Source organism: Macrobrachium nipponense, chromosome 19, assembly GCF_015104395.2.
Source record: "Macrobrachium nipponense isolate FS-2020 chromosome 19, ASM1510439v2, whole genome shotgun sequence".
NCBI classification, from domain to species: Eukaryota; Metazoa; Arthropoda; class Malacostraca; order Decapoda; family Palaemonidae; genus Macrobrachium; species Macrobrachium nipponense.
In genome coordinates this window covers 36215226-36233001 of record NC_061088.1, presented here as the reverse complement: position 1 = coordinate 36233001, position 17776 = coordinate 36215226, and the positions used below count along the sequence as shown (strand labels likewise).

The following is a 17776-nucleotide window of genomic DNA, read 5'->3' as shown; positions in this document are numbered from 1 at the left end:
AGGCCAGAGGAGCTGCATATTGATTTTTTTTACAAGTATACTAAGGGTTAATGCAGTGACCTTATTGACTATTGGCATGTTTGGATAGATTTAAGAGCAAAGCAAGAGCAGAGCATTGGGTGGTGGAGGTACTGAAGGAAGGCTGCGTAATTCGTTTTATGTCTCCTCCTCCTCTGTCGTCATCTCCGATAGCTTTTCCATCTTATCCTCATCAGCAGAAAAAGTTTTTTATACTTCAGGAATAGGTGGTATCATTGCTGGATAAGAAACTTGTCTGGGTTGAGGAAACTTGTCTGGGTTTAACAACCATCTTTTTTTTAGCTGCCAAGGCATCTGAAGGATGGCACCCAATACTGGATGTGTCAAGACTCAGCACATTCATTCATCTATCCCCATTCTCCATGGAATCATCCAGCACAGTGCTAGTGGCAGTGCAGAAGAATGACTGGATGATTTTGGTGGATATGCAAGATGCTTATTTCTACGTTTTGATAAATCCTCAATCGCACAAGTCCTGTGTTTTGTCTACATAGGGAGCTCTGTGCTTCAGCCTGTGTACAGCACCTCAGGTATTCTTGAGGATTTTATCACCAGTAGGTGTATGGTATCACCTGTTAGGGTGTGAATGCTGCTCTTATTTAGATGATTGGCTAATGTTGGCCAACTCTTTCAAAGAAATTCTTAGGGCCAAGGATCTGTTACTTTGCCTAGCTCGATTGCTGGGCATATTGATCACCTTTCAGAAGTCTGCCCTTATTCCAGTTTGGTTCATTCTCCATCTAGGGATGAGGATAGACACAGTTTTCAGGCTTTTCCATCAGAGAAATGGATAGACAATTTTGTATTGCTTCTTGGAAAATTTCAGCCCTTAAGGAAGCTGCCAGCAAGACAATGGCTGTCCCTGTTGGGATACATGACATCTCAGGAAAGATTCTCAGATTAGCAAGGCTCAGGATGCAGCCAATTCAACTCTACTTGGGAGAAACTTAGTACAGGAAGTCTCTGCCAGACTCCAATTTTATTTCTGTCCCAGTAAGTCTTCGGGAGACGTTAGGATGGTAGAAGGATTGTCAGACTTGGAACATAGTCATCCCTAGGTGTATCGAGCCCAGACCTAACCTAACCTTGCTTGCAGATGCTTCAATGACAGGCTGGGGAATATGCCTGGGAGGCTATCAGATGTCTGGGATATGATCACCAAAAGAGAGGCAGTTCTTTCCTACCATTATCCCTACATGAAGGGGTCAGTTGCTTGATGCACCTTCTCCTCCACTGCCATGTATCAAAGACATCATCAGTCATGGTTTATTGTTTGGCAAAGAGGGTTTTTACGACTACAAGGCAGCAGTTTCCACAGTTATTGGCGGTAGGCCTAGCCTTTTAACTAAAAAACTGCAAGGCAGCAGTTGTCCTTTTAGTCGCCGTTTACAACACACAGAGCCTACGATGGTAGTATTCTTACACCCCTACCACAGGGTCAAATCTAGAACTGTTGGCAGTATGGAAGTCCCTCCTTCAGTGCAAACACCTAGCCTGAGGAAAGGTAGTAGCAGTATTTTTAGACAATACCACCTCACTGGCATACATCAGAAACAAGGGCAGCACGAGATCGAAGTCAGTGTTTCTAATAGAGGAGAAGTTGCTTCTTTGGGCAGAAACCAGAAACAGTTTTTTCCACAGTTCATCCCAGCTAAACACAATGTTTTAGCTGATCAGTTGAGCAGGAAAGGACAAGTCCTACCATGGAATGGTCGTTACATCCACAAGTCTGCCAGTCACTGTGGATTCTGTGGGGAGCACCAAATGTGGACTTATTTGCAACATTGGTGAACAAGAAACTTCCAGTGTATTGTTCTCCATGCCAGGACCCTCAGGCTTGGATAGTAGATACGTTTCTTCAAGATTGGTCCAACCTAAATACCTACGCTTTTCCTCAGTTTGCAATAATAAGGAAAGTGCTGAACAATGTTCAGGAATCGAACCATTGTAGAATGACTAGTAGCTCGATCATAGCCTCAGAGAGAATGGTTTCCAGACTTTCTAGCGCTTACGGTGGATCTCCCTTGTATTCTTCCTTTAAGGGAGGACCTTTTTGGTGGATCTCCCTCGTATTCTTCCTTTAAGGAAGGACCTTTTCGGTGGATCTCCCTCGTATTCTTCCTTTAAGGAAGGACCTTTTCGGTGGATCTCCCTCGTATTCTTCCTTTAAGGAAGGAGCTACTCAGACAACCAAATTCCATGAGATTCCACCTAAGCCTCCGCATGCTACACTTAACTGGTTGAACTCCTCCAAGCGAGGGGGTTTTTAAAGTAACTCAGAAGTCTGTCCTTAAATCAAGACAAACAACACCTTGACCTTGTATCAGAGGTAGTGGTTTGTGTACTGCTCATGGTGTCATTCTAGAGAAATTTCCAGCACTTGTACCTATGTAAAGAACATCATCAAGTTCTTTTGATATCTTAGATGTAGTAAGAACCTTTTTGTAGCTGCTATTCAAGGATATAGATCCATGCTTTCCTCAGTTCTGCATCACTTGCAATTGGATATTTCTAATGATCCAAATCTCGAGGTGTTGAGATCGTTAGAAACTGAAGCTCCCAGAGTTAATTATCAACCTCTTTCATGGAACTTAGATGTAGTTTTAAAATTTTTATCTGCAGATCTGGTTGAGCCTTTGGAATCTGCTTATTTGAAGTTTCTGACCATGAAGACACTTTTAGGTAGCACTAGCAACAGTGAAAAGAGTAAGCAAGTTACAAGCATTCTCCAATAAGGTAGGCTTTTATAAAAGAGATGCTGTTTTATCATGTGTGTCTTTGTTCAGGGCTAAGAATGAAGTCAAGCCAAACTTCTACCTAGAACGGTAAGAATTCCAAATTTAACCTCTCTGGTGGGAAATGAGGAAGAGGCCTTGCTCTGTCCTGTTAGAGCTAAAAATATTTTAGATAAATTAAAGCTTGTGAGGGAGAGAGTTAATCATTCATTTTGTAGTGGTTGAAACCTAACACTTTTATCAAAGAATGCGATGTCCTTTTTTGTTAGCCATTAATAAGACTAGTGTATGAAAAACTAAATCCAGATTTCTTACCTTTATTGAAGGTATACACAGGCAGTCCCTGGTTATTGGCAGGGGTTCTCGTTCTTGGTTGGTTGCTGATAAGCGAAAACTGCTATTAACCATAACTTGGCAATTCATGACACTTATGGCACTGATTTTCGGTTAATGGTGCATCTGTTAGGTATGTTATGACACCATAACTCTATTATTGGTACCTTATGGCACCAGTAACTAAAACTTGGCGCATTATGGCACCATAAATTGCTGATTTTATGGGGCTAGACAAGTGCCATAAAACTGGATTGCCATTAACCAAGTTTATCAATAACCGGGGCTTCCTGTACGTATTCATAGTGTCAGAGCGGTTGCTGCTACTTTTAGTTTTTTGAAGAATTTGTCTCTTGAGGATGTAATTAATGCGGCAAAGTGGAAGTGTAATTCAGTTTTGGCTGCTCATTATCTTGAAGACTTAGAACATGCGTTTGAAAACTGTAAAGCCCTTAGCCCTCTGGTAATAGCAGGTAAAGTCGTCTCCGGAACCGAAAGAGAGCAATCTTTTAGGCTCTTTATTTTTAATCCTGGCTGTTGGTTTTTTGGGTACATTTGTTGTACAAGAGTTTACCTTTGTATCATAGGTATTTATTTGTACATAACTGTCATTTTTGGGGATTTTGGACCCAGGCACAAGGGTCCCACCACAGCACTTCTATTCATTCTGGCTGAAAATGACGTGGTTTTCTACGCAAGGCTGCTCTTGACTGCATACACATGAGAGCTTTGAACCCGAATGGAATCCACCTTCTGGTGGCAGTATTATCAAGGAAGGATTCCAGATCAGGTAATAATATTTTGGGTTTCATATATGAAGTACTTATTTTTCTTGTCTGAGCAGAATTTGTCTACCTGCACTATCCACCATCGTTTTCTCAATGTGGAGAATCAGCTAACTTCAGCAGTAGATAAGATTCATTCCAAATTCTATAAAGTTCCATAATACAATTTAGTATTTGGATACTTACCCATTGTTAAAGTAAACCCCACCTAGCCTTCCCACATCTTAGTGGGCTATCAAGGAGAATTCTGACTAGAGCTAAAACATTTTAACACACCTGGTGGAGAACAAGTGAACTAGACAGTCTTCCGGGTCAGCCAAGTGATTTTTTTCTTTTGTTTGAATGCTGACTAGCCTATCAGAGCTGAGAAATGAGCTAGCTTTAACAGTAGGTAAGTATCCAAATAATAAATTTTATAATGAAAATTTATATATTGATGTTTTTCCATTACATACTCATAGGGTGAACTGTGGAGATAACGTTAAATTTTAAGTAGAACTGTATTGTGGTAATGTACAACCAAAACGTCCATGAATGATTTTAGAAAAAATTGCTCACTCACACACACACACACATATATATATATATATATATATATTATATACACAGTCAAACCTCTAGATTTCATACGCCCTCTTTTACGTACGATTCGGTTTTGTAGACTTTTACTGATAAAATTTTGCCTATGGTTTCACATATATCCTCGGATTTTATGCACCTGGAAATGCTCCTTCCAGAGCCCACCTCGTGACTAAGCCCCGTATCAAGTGCCCAAACAAAGCATCCCATGTTCTCTCGTGACCCATCCTACTTTTGTGTTCACGGTTTTTTTTGTGCTTTTTTTTATTCTAGTGCAATTGCTGAATAAGCCATCAATGGGCCAAAGAAAGTTCAGAGTGCAAACCCATCTATAAAAATGACCAGAAATCTATAGAATTTAAGAAAGAACTCGTAGCAAATTGTTGGAGGGTGTTGTGTACCAGTCACAGTTAGAAAATCCCTGCAAGTGCTGCTGTTAGTGAATTTATGGCCGGCAGAGGCTGGTTTGGAAAATTCAGAAAGCAAATGGGCATACGTAATGTGCCTACTTCAGTGATGTAGGATATGTTTGCAAAGTGGAGTGATGTAAAAAATTTTGTGGCGGATTATCATCCCAACAAAGAATTGAGTTTTATGGCTTTGCTATGCAGCTAACTAGAATGGCCTACCTAATATGCTGAGTTTACTGACTGACTCACTACGGCAGCAGTCTAATACTAAAATGAGGTATCTATGCACTAGTTTTTATTAGCTGTCTGTGACGACAGGCTAACTCTATCCCTAGGTAACGATACATGAAAGTTGCTTACGTGCTACTGCCCTATTGCCCTGGTACTAAAAGTAAATGGCCCTAATCAACTCACTACAATTTGACTAAAGGTACACAATATTCGAAGATTGAACCTGAAGGGTTAATAGGCTTACTGTACGAGTTAGTGATAAGTGTTCAGAGGGTACCAGGTTGAATACTGGACGAGGTGATTATGAAATTATATAGAGGGTTAATAATATGAGGTTCCTAAGGGTTAGATACTAAATCTACTGGGCAGAGATCAGGCTAGCTACCTTCTCTGGGTAGGTGCCAGAATCACTGTGATGGAATGCGGTACTGTGCCTAGGGCACACGTGCCAAGGAGAGCATGTGGCTCCTAGGTTTTAGTTATATTTCTTTTGCCCCTTCATCTTCTGGCTCCTCCAGGATCTAGCTACACCAGTCCTAGGAGGTGACGAGGGCACCGACTCTGGGGAAAGGCCAGAAATGCCGTCAGGAGCAGAACCAGTGGTAACCCTATGAGCTGCAGGCAAACACCCTACTTTGGCTGTAAGGGTAGAACCCACGTCATGACTGCTGGCTGAACAGTTCCTGATCAACCAGTGAAAGTGTAATGGAGAGGTCTGCCGTAGGTTTATCCTTGGGTGATAAGCAAGCCCCATTGCTGGGTAGAGGATCTTCCATCAGAGGATCCTTGGTAAGGTTAGGATTGGGCACTGGCAGAGCCTGTGATCTGCTTATCGGTGCTGTTAATGGGTTAACAACCCCATCAAACGTTCTATTGGCATTGATAAACTGCCTAACAGCGCCGAAAATCTAGTTAATGTCCTCATTAGCCAAGCTCCTTAAAACCAAAACACCATTAACTGATACTGCAGTTAACCGGCAGTTAACAATGTTGTTAAATGGTCTATTGGTGTTGATAAACTGCCTAACAGCGCCAAAAATCTGGTTAATGTCATCATTAGCCAAGCTCCTTAAAACCAAAATACCATTAACCGGTGCCGCGCTATAAGCTTTTGGTATATAGTGTATAAACATACAGCTGATGAAACAAGACTGATTGTTTCAAAAATGCTGCATTATCAGAGGGAATAGATCACACAGTGTACAAGACATATAAACTATCCATGAAAAAAGAGAACACTTTGTTAATACAAAACACTTTACCTTACAGTATTATATGATGTAGGCTAACTACAATGGTTGTGGGTGCCTAGGCTAACTTTTTTTAGACTAAACTTCATATATATCATAACCACTCTGTGATTTGGCAAAATCACTAATATACATCACCCTGCTGGTCCCAGTGATGCCAGTTTAGTGTGGTCGACCTGCACTCCATAATGTAATTTTTGTTACTGTATACTTCAACATTATTAATGTGGGCTAATGTTGTAATCATGCCCTCCCATGGAAGTTTTTCTATATTCATTGCCTGATTAGGGTAAACAAATTTTCAGAAAAATAGAATGGCAAATTTAAGAAGAATGTGTGCAGTGTGGCACTTATATAATGAAGTCATTGTCTTATTATTATTATTGAAATATGGAAAAGTTAAAAAGATGATTGTTCATATAGAAGAACATTAACACAGAAAAACAAATAGAAAGGTGTATTGACCAAAGATATAGAGGGAGAGATTGGACAGCCTATGATAGATAAACCAGTTTGTGATGTGCACTGCCTGGTGCCATTGCTTTGAGTTGATTCTTATGTAAACAGTGACACAACTCATACAATCTAATGTGAAACCATGCACTCTTTAAAACATGCTTTCTTGGCTTTCCTTCAAGACTGTCAAATGATTTAAGCACCAGTACTAAATACTATAAGTACTGTATACAGAAATGAAAATATTTAGTTTTGCTGATATATTTTTTCTACAGTTAAGCCATACACGTAATTGGAGTCTATTAATGAGGGGAACCTGGGGGACACAGTTGAGTATGGGGGTCACTGGGCATGCACAAATTATAATACTCATTCATTTTTTTAAGTCATATGAAAAGATATTAAGGTTCTTTAAAAATATTTAAGCCTATCAATTTGATTACATTTCTTTCACACTTACATAATGTTTGGAAAATGGATACGTATACTCCTGAGATAAAGAAAGAAAATTGATTTATTTCTTACAGTTAATATAGTAAAACTGCACTTATCTTCGTATGAAAAAAAAATAGCGAAACTACTTGATTTATAAAACTTTAATAATAATAATAATAGTAATAGTAATATGAAAATTAAGCTTAGGCTTTTACTGCAAGCTTCATGAACTTAAAAAGGGGGGATGGGGCACGTAGTTATACTTGTGAGTTAAGCCATAAAGTTTTGCAGATATGACAATGTTGCAACATGATGATCATACTGCATTAACAACCAATTTTCTCAGCAGTCTAAAGATTGGTAAATGATCTTTGCAGCATTAACCAAGGACAATGTGGTGGCTCTGTTGCTGCTGGTTTGTGCAGTTGCTGCTGCCTCTGCCATATCTGGGAATCAACACACAGCAGTGGTACCTTATATGTATGCGACAGTCACGTGACTGTCTAATCCCTCCCCTCTGTATCTATGGTTTTGACACTGAATTAGTCTTGTAGTAGTATCAGTGCCTTATAAAGGGACACATTATCAGTTACTCTGTGAAGGAAGTAAACGGGATTTTATATCACGTTTTGGATATCAGATATAATAAAGGATTTGAAGTAAAAGTGTGTATTTTGTTTATTAATGATATCTTTAATTTCACAAATAACTTTTTTAGATTTATAAACACTACCAAGTATCTCAGTGATAACTGTTTTACAACTGTTAAGTGCAAAAAGATTGTTTAAAAGGTATGCTGAGCATGCCTAAGGCAAGACTGATGAGATTTTGCATTATTCTTGGAATTGTTAGAGGATTTTTTTATTGGAAATTGAGGTTTGTGAAATATCCCAATTTTAGTTTTAACTTTCATCTCTAGGTTTGTCAGATTCCTTCATCTGTCTGTTTCAGGATTCATGTGCTAGCCCTGTGAGCCGTGATGGTCTTGGAGCTGCATCTACCTCGCTAGGGCTTGGACTTGACACAAGCGGGGGACCAGATGGGGCGCAAGCAGATCTAGGACGTTCAGCCTCACCGCTGCCTAGTACCCCAGGGCAGGCCTCCCACTCCCCCACTCCCCCACACTCCCTTCAACACGGGGCTTGTCTCTCCCTCTCAGATGTGTCGAGTATCGTGTCTGTCCAGGAGGAGGTAACAGCATAGTTGGTGTGTGGGGCTCTTTTGTTGAGTTCTTTCAGTTCCTATTTTGTTTAGTTCTTGTCAATGGGTTTTAGATTTAAAGATATTAACCAAAGAGCTGCTGCAAACTAAAGAATTTCATCCCAAATTAATCACAGGAAAACCACCATATCACATCTGTGATACGTATTCTGCTTTCACAAGTCTATTTCCACCCTTCTTTTGCTGGCTTGGGTTGTGTCGTGTGTAGTGATATGGGAATTGAATTGCTGCTTTATTCCCTCAGTGTATGTATATATTTTTATCTTGAAATGGATCATAAAGTTAGTTCCTTGTGATTATCAGGTTTTTTCCAAGTACTATAGTTATCGCTGGGATTTAGCATAGGTCTTGTGTCATAATTGGTTTTAAAGAGTTCTTTTCGTGGGAATAAAGAATTGAATTTGACTTAAAGAGTTTGAGTTGGATCATGAATTGCATCAGTACATTGCGTGATTTAAATTTTGTTTGTAGGTACAAGGAGTAGGAAGCGCCTCAGTGGCGTGAATGGTATGGTCTTGACCTGCCATCTCGGTGGCAGCGAGTTCGATTCTCATTCATTCCACTGAGGTTTTAGAAATGTGTATTTCTGGTGATAGAAGTTCACTCTCAACGTGGTTCGGAAGTCACGTAAAACCGTTGGTCCCGTCGCTGAATAACCATTGGTTCCTTGCAATGTAAAAACGCCATATAAACAAACAAAACAAGGAGTAGGATATGAAGCTGTGTTGAAGATTTTTTTATCCCTTTTTCATACACAGACAGAATGAAGGTAGAGTGGTTGGGTACCAAAATTAGTTTGGTGAGGGTGGTAGGTATAAATAATATAGCGGAAATTAGCATGACAGAATAGGTATTTTTATAATAGAGTAATTGAGTTAGTCAAAAGGCAGAGAAAGTGAATAGTAATAGAATTTTTAGAACTAGTAAAGGAACAATATTAAACATTGTGTTTCAGAATTTTAATTAAAATTAGATGTTGCTGTAGTTGGTTGCGACAAATCAAAGTACTATATTTCTGCGTAAAAGTTAACTCCATTCAAAGATCTCTACCATTTGACAATAAAAACAAAATGTACAAGATTCAGTAATTAGCTTTGATTCCACTATTTTAAATCTATCCTAAGTGTTGGTTATCATTTAGTTTGACAGACAACATGATAAGAAAATGTAAAAAGTTAAAACAATTTTATTGTTCTCATATAGAACTCAAATTGTATTTGCATGTAGCTCTCCCAAAGCAAAAAGTGAAGTACTTATAATATCAAGGTTCCTCATAAAGGGAAAAAATTGAAATAAGTCTTGAGTACTGCTTATGAAGCTAGTAAAGAATTGGTGACAATTCTAAATAGTCTTCTACTGCTACTACTACTGCTACAAGAAACAGAAAGTATCAGAGATTGACTTAGAAGCAATCAAATTATTTTGAACTTTTTAATAGTGAATAAACTGTAAAATGTTATGGCATATAACCACACTTGTTATTTATATTTATTTTTCTAGGATCACCTATAGTAAAAGCATAGACCATATTCTTGTTACATTTTGTATTTTATAGTAGTATATCTTTGTGGATTTATGTGTTAAGATTTGAAAGTACTTCTTCTCCACATGACAATTTTATTCATCAAGCTTTATGAAAATTAATTACAGGGCAAATAAGAATGTATTAAAATGACTTGTTGTTATTGAGAGAAAAGTTTAAATCTGTTCTGTTATGCTTTTGGCAGTAACTTAAAGTATTTATTTCAAGAAGAATGTGAGGACTGAATGTAATGTAAATTAGTTTGTTTTGCTCAGCTTCTGTGTAGTTTGGGATATACTACTATTACACATGCTTATTTTTATGTCTAATGTAGATTAAGGTATAGTACGCATGCAGGAGGAGTAAATGTTAGCTAGGGCTCAGCAAAGTAATTTTTTTCTATTGAGGTAATTCACTTGCATGGGTTTTAGGTTATATAAGAGCAGTAGGGGTTTTAAATGTGGAAACTTGTCTCTGTCTTTATTTATTCATTGTTCATAGCTCCCAGACTTGTTATAATTGAATCTAAATTTATGATTACCCATGTCTAACATCAGAACTCTCATTGCTACTGCCTATAATCTTTTGCGTGTTATGTACAGTTAGGATTATTGTTTGGCTGGGTGTACAGTAATTTTTTTATAGGATGGGAATTGCAGCTCAGTTCATTAGATTATAATGGCTTTGTAATACAGTTAATTCTTTTCCTTAGGCAAGATGGGCAAGAATTTTTAGAAGTAGGTTACTTAATATGAAGTTATGGAATGAGGGAGACATTATATTTCATAATTACCAAGAACATGACATAAGGCTGATGAAATTGGGCTTCCTTTATTGTTACAGTTGTTTAAATGGTAGCTTTTTTTATAGACTGCCTCGTAAGGACTTGAAAGTATAATGTGCTTGGTACATTGTAGATGGTACAAAGGATTTTGCAGCTCTCCTTCTCAGTTACATTGGTTTCTGATTTTCTTTTCTAATCTTTTTCATTTGGTTTTCTCCCACTCATGTGTCAAATTTCTTCACTTTCACCTTGGTCCAGTTTTTACTATTTAAGAACAAATTTTTCAGGTGAGCTCCGTTGCCACCTAGAGATAATTCAGTGGTCTTGCCAAGCATATCTCTGTTGAAATGGTCTTGACACTTACATCATCTAATAAAGTAGTCATGTGGTCTTGTCAAACCTATTTTGAATGAAGTGGTCATGGTACACTCATTTCTTACATAGTGGTCTTGGCACACTTATTTCTAACATAGTAGTCTTGGTACTCTTATTTCTGATATAGTAGTCATGGTACACTTACTATCATTAGATTGATTGATTTGCAGACAGTAGGCATTCTCACATGTTTAGAGAACTTTTGCAAGTCATTGAGCAGTGAATGAAAGTTTCATTAAAATTTATGCATTACATTAATAATGTGTTATGACGCTCTCCAGTTTTTAAGGCCCAGTATGGACCATAGCTTCCATACAGTTCCTGTCTTTAGGCAAGCCTTTGTCACTTCATCTTTGCAGGGATACACAACTCCAGGCCTTATTGGGTGTTGATAATTTTTATGGTCTGATACAGTTTTTGGACATTTTTATTCCTTTGTAATACATAGAATTGCCCGAGTCTTACATGGTGCTTTTGGGTTTGATATACTAGTAAGTTTTTGGGTAAAAGTGTCTGTGTGTAATTGCAGTGAAATGGTGCCATACACAGCTTGATATTAGGTGATAAAAAGTTTAAATGTAGCAGAGGTATAGTGTGCCATGTTCTAATGGGAAGGTGTTAGGTTCATAGTGATACTTTCCAAGAAAAAATTTGTACATGTGAAGGAAATTTTGCAATTGCTGGTAAAGCCTGTTCGTCAAAGTGGTGGTTATCTAGTAATTACTTTGGGTCACAGAATTTTTATTACCCTGTTTTGTTTGGTTTATATTTGAGTTTGAATTTTATTTTATTTTTAATTTGTAAATCTTTGTCTTAATTACATCCTTAAAGAAGTGTTCATTCTTTATAAAGATATTTTAAAAAGATGGACTAAGTACGTGACGTAACTGTTTGAAGTAGATAAACTGAAGTAGTTTATGCTAACTATTAATACTTGTTTATCTTTTAGTGGTTAACAGAAAGGGCTGTCATAGTATTGAGTTAAGTTCTAAAATCATAGTTTTTTATTTGGTTTGTGTTTTATGCCTCATTAGCTTAAGTCACAATTTTGGCTAAATGGCACAATGTTGCCATGTGCTCAGTGACCTGCCATTGTCTCCCTTCATGAAAGAATCCCAGAACATACTCCAACTTGGTCTTCATGACTTGTTGTAGATAGCTGCTGATTCATCAGCCATCCTGTTTAGAAGTCTTACATGTTGTTCACCCAAACATGACCTTGTGTGACAGAGAAGGCATTTTAGACATTGAAGTTTGTTCTGGAATTCTAGCCTTGGAGGATATACTTCACTAGGTTGATTTTCTGCTCCCATGACAGTAGAAAAGAGCCTTATCCATATTGTTTGTTCATAAGGAGGACAATTGCAGTGCTGCACATATCAACTGGAGTGAGCCTAAGCTGTGCAAGGTTACAGCCTACCTCCTGTGAAGCCTGCATGTTTAGCTTTTGACTGAGTGAGCCTCCTACCAGTTAGAAACACATTTTATATTTCCCTTTTCCCCCTTCAAAATCTCCATGTGTGTGCGATATTTTCAACATATCTCATTTGCTGATACACTTGTCTTAAAACTCAATATTTACATGTGTAGAGAGGATTAGTCTGTGTTCCCCAGTTTTGCTTGATAAAGTTCTTGTAATAACTTCCCCTCCCGAGTTAGCTACTCTTCTAGCCTTTGTTTGCGGAAAATTACTTTTGTCCTGATTCCTGACCACCTATTTTTATAACTCGTTCTGTTTTTACAATATAGATATGTGCTGCTGCGTTGTTGATTTTAGGAACCTCCGCTCTCAGGCATGGGTGTATCACCAGACACATGATAATCCATTTCCATGATTAACTAAGCGCACACGTAGAGAGTAGCTGCTCCACCATATTTGATATATTCCATGTCAGTGTTTACAGTATAAGATTTATAGTTCATGATGATGAATTTTTTTTATGATTTCTTCTTCCTGCAATGTTCTGGGATTAAGTGTTATCCCAAATTTACCATTTATTTAATGCATCTTGGTATATCTGTACAGAAAGAAATTGATTGCAGTACCTGTACATTTGTTTGAATACTTTTAACTTGTCCAAATTGTTTCCTATGCTAAGCATCGACTAGGACTAGGATTACCTCTCAAGGAACTCATTTCAAGACTGGTTTGTCTTATTCATATTTTCTTGTATTATTGCAAACTACTTTTGTAGGCTACAATTTTGTATTTTTTGAATGTTTGGAATTGTTTTCAGTTTTGTGCGACTTGCCAACATTTGTTGGTTTGGCAGAAGTGATGTGAAGGGAGATGACAAAGTACTACAGGCTTAGCTGTAGACTAGCAAGGAATCAAGGATGTTTAACCTTCAGTTAATCAGCTTCAGTTGTAAGCTGAAGCTGATTGCTGTAATTCACAAGAATCATTATTTTTATATGGTTAACGTTTGAAAATATGTCATGATGCTTGGTCAGATTATTGTATAAAATCTTAAGGAAGAAACTAGGCACTGGTAGTATGATGGTATGAAGCAGTTGTAGAATTCATTGGAAATGGGATAGCAATTAAAATTTCTTAATGATGGTTATTGTAATTAAAAAAGCAAGCTGTGAAAATATAGAAAAGTTCTTTGTTTCACAACAAACATATGAACCCACATTCATGGTTAACACAAATCTTAGATACATCATTCCAAAATGAAAAGAACATCATAGTATGTTTGTTGGATGACCACCACTGTGTACATGCCCCAATGAATCCTTGGTTCTTGGTAGGAAAGCACATCACTTTTTTATTTTTTGACTTTGTGACAAGCTCTGTACATGTATAGGCCATGTAGCTACATTCATAATACATAGTACTATACAGTTATGCATTAATGTAATGCATAGTATCTGTATAGTTTTTTTTTTTTTTTTTTTTTTTTTTTTCAAACAAAGGCATTTTTTCACTTCAAAAATAATTTTGGACATCTTTTGTCTAATCTTCCAAACCCACTAGTTGCTTGCTTACAGTTTTGACTCAGAATACACTGAAAATTATGTGCTTTCCTACTGGAACCCAGGATCCAAGGGGCTTGCATGGACAGTAAGGACCCTTGTGGGGAGCAGACAGTCTTCTCTTGATTTGGAAACTGTGCATAACGTTCATGAAGACCACATATTGTGGGCCAATGTATCTTAGGGGTTTGTATTTAAGAAATAATTTGTATTCTTTATCCTGAAAATTAGGTATTCAGAGGATTAGTGCACTGCTGAGTTTTCAGAATTGTCAGTATGTAAAATTTCATTGAAAAAATTATCTGTGGCACCAGCTTACAATGTTAATAATTGTACAGTATACTGTACTGGGTACATTCTGTTTTTGTTGTCCAATACATACTGTGCTAGATAGGATTTGTATTCAGAATAGTACTAGTATTGTTTTTTTTCTTATTTGCATGCATTTAAGGTAAAAGCTTTACATATTTATTAAAGATGAATATTTTTGTGAACAAGGTACTACTTACTAACTGAACATGTTCTTTTGTCAGTGTGAGAGCTAAATTCACCTTTTTTTTTTTGCATAACCCATGCATCACCTTATGCACTTGAATCATACAAGTAATGACCCTTCTAGTTTTATCATAGTGATAATAGTCACTGACAGTAGACTAGCAGAGTGGTAAATTACTGATCAGAAGTGAGTGAAGCAATAAGGTTATGGTTGAGAACTCCCTGACCACTTGAAAGCTCTCTTTTTCATGGCTTGATTTCATCTGTAGCACTCATATCTAACTAGTCATCTTCACCACACTTTTCTTTCACTCATCTTTCTTAACTTTATTATATACTTTAAAATGGTGCTTTTTGCTTTTGTGTGTGTGTTTTTGTATGAGTGAGTGTTGGTGTCATAATAGTAGTACTATTCACCTGGTCTATTTATAAACATTTTGTACCAAAACCAATTAGTTGTACCTTTTGTTGTCTTTCATTTGTATCATGCATCAGTGGAGGTGATGACAATAATGTTTACTTATTAATTTCTGACCCTTGGAGATTTTGATGATGATCATAGTCTTCATCCATTTTTCAACCTTTGAGTCAGAAGATAACTGTCATCAATGAAGGATATTTTTTTTAATAAATTCACCATATGTTAGAGAGAAAAAAAAAAAGTTTCCTTCTTTTGTTTGTATGGATGCTTATTGCTATCATAGATACTTGTATTTTTTATGGCAAGTATTTTGAAAAGTAACATAAGCTATTAATTCAGTTTGGCAAACCATTGCCAGTCGAGCCTATTTAAATTTTTTTTAATGTTCTTTGCAGCGTCATCATGTAATATCATATCATTGGAAAGGAAATTAATCATAGTACTTTTACACTTGTGCAAACAGGAATTAGATTTCTCTTTTCTCCAATTTATTTTGAATTTTTAATAATTAATCTTATATCACTGGATATCTCTTCTCCAGTTTACTGTGAATTTTTTTTCAATTAACAAAAAAAAAGTTTTATGGCAAATTTTTATTTGATACAATGTAATTTTTTATTTTTCACATTTTCAAACATGATGATAAAAGTTCACCTTTCAACTTTAAAATGACACTGTGAAATATAATGTTACACAGAGCGATCAAACAAAATTATTGCTAAGCAATTTTATATCTGAAGGGTGAGCATCAGATGCAGACAGATTTTGACTCCTCAAATCCTCAAAGGCTTAATTTCGTTGTTGAATGTAGATTTGCTAGTCAGGTGTTTTGTGTGTGTGTGTGTGTGTGTATGTGTGTGTGCGTGAACTAGTATAACATTAGATGTTAGGTCAAGTATTGAGTTCATGACCTCTGTCCACAAGGACTTAAATGACACTTTTTCTCAAAATGGTAAGAAATTCCCTCAAGAAAACACTTGCTCAGAGTGAGCTGGTTGTTGATAAGCAGGCCTTGACTGTAGGACACTTGGTTTCTTTCTTTGATATTTCTTCTAAAGTGCTAAAATTAATGCAAGGCATTTTAGTTTCGCCCAATGGAACAACATGCTTTGCCAAAGTTCCAGTTATACTCAGAACACTTTTTGGTGACTGCTGTAAGCAGTATTTCCAAATCTGACAATTTACAATTTAGCAAACCAGATAAAGAAGTGGACCATATGTATTTGTCATAGATAATTTTTCACCATTTCTTTACTATGTTCAGGTTAATAGGCTTTATTTCTGTTGTAAGATATTAGCTATTTGCTCATATGGGTCACAAATCAATGCCCATTTGGGTGTTGCACATGAAAATGTTGAATTTGCATATTTTAGTTAGAATCATTGCTCTGTGATTAGTCTGTGTGTATGTTTTGAGCTCTAGTTTATGTGCTGAACAAGTTATTAATTAGGATGATATTGGCAGAGCCCAGGAGTTTCTCTCTTGTTTAAGTAGTTATTCAGCATCAGTAAAAGAGCATTTCTTATTTTGTTTAAGCATGTCATCTTGAACAGTTTTACATCTTGTAGATAAAAATGTCAATCCAAGTGACATCCTTCCATTCCCTCTGGTATGAGCCAACTGGTGCAGTCTGGGAATGAGAGCTATTAGTAGGTGAGACTGGATTCTCTGAGTGGATTTAGTAAGTCATTTTATACATAATTGCATTTTAATTTGCTTTAATAGGTGATCTACTACTCTGTCCATCCTAACAGAGATGCCAGGTACAAAATGAAATAAGAAATATGTACATGAAATACAGGTAGTAAGTTTTTAAATATTTTCTTTGAGGTAAGCAAATTCCACATGAAGAATGAAGGGTTGTAGGTGAAAACTGATCCATTTATAAGTTGATTGGACTTCATTTGATTTTCTTTAAAGATCATATATTTTTCTTTAAAAAGCATAAGAGAAAAGCTTACCGAGGTGAAGCTGAAATGCCTTGTGATATGTCCTAATAATCTCTCTTTTCTGTGAGGTAGCAAGTTTATCGAAGACTTAGGGCTGTGAGACAAATCCTTTCTTTGGTATAGCTGAAATTCTTCAAGATACTTTATATCCTTGATACAGGTGCATATTAGGCATTATTCAAAATCACTAAGTTAGCACGGGGAGTATGGTAAATATAATTTTTCATTTTCTTGGCAAATATGTTAACCAATATAATGTACCTAAAAAGCTTTATAATCAAGTTCAGAACAGACGTTGGCCATTGTTTATTTTTTGTGCGACTAAAAATATAAACGTATTTAGGCATTGGTGTGCAGAGCATGGAACCCTTCAATGTTTTCAGAATATGAGATGTATGTGGTTCATCCTTGTTTTTCATGTTTATGTTTATTCTTTGGTATAGTTTCAAAGCAAGGACGTGTTACTTTCTCAGACATAATATTCAGCAAGAAAACAAAATTGCATATTCATGATATAGCTGTCCATTTGACCATTCCACTTAATTAATTTTGTGAATTTAGTCATAGAAAAGTTTTCTCATAAAAGTTTGCTGTTATTGTATGCTGGGTGCTAGTCTTTTCTGAGACAAAAGTAGAGGTACAACAGCAGTGCAGTGTTATTGGACTTCAAATTTCATTGTATATGACTACTCAAGAGCAAAGTATGCAGCCTTAGCCTTAGTCAGTATTACAGTACTGACTAAGGCATTACAGTACTGTTTTGTATACCAATGCAT

General features: G+C 36.7%; 1 protein-coding gene across 1 annotated transcript in view; it reads left to right on the top strand.

Moving 5' to 3' along the window:
- LOC135216243 (SLIT-ROBO Rho GTPase-activating protein 1-like) overlaps positions 1-17776 on the top strand; it is a 179001-nt gene that overhangs the window by 142276 nt on the left and 18949 nt on the right. Inside the window, 1 exon segment of the mRNA XM_064251407.1 lies at positions 8205-8444. Coding sequence (XP_064107477.1) covers positions 8205-8444 — 240 coding nt within the window.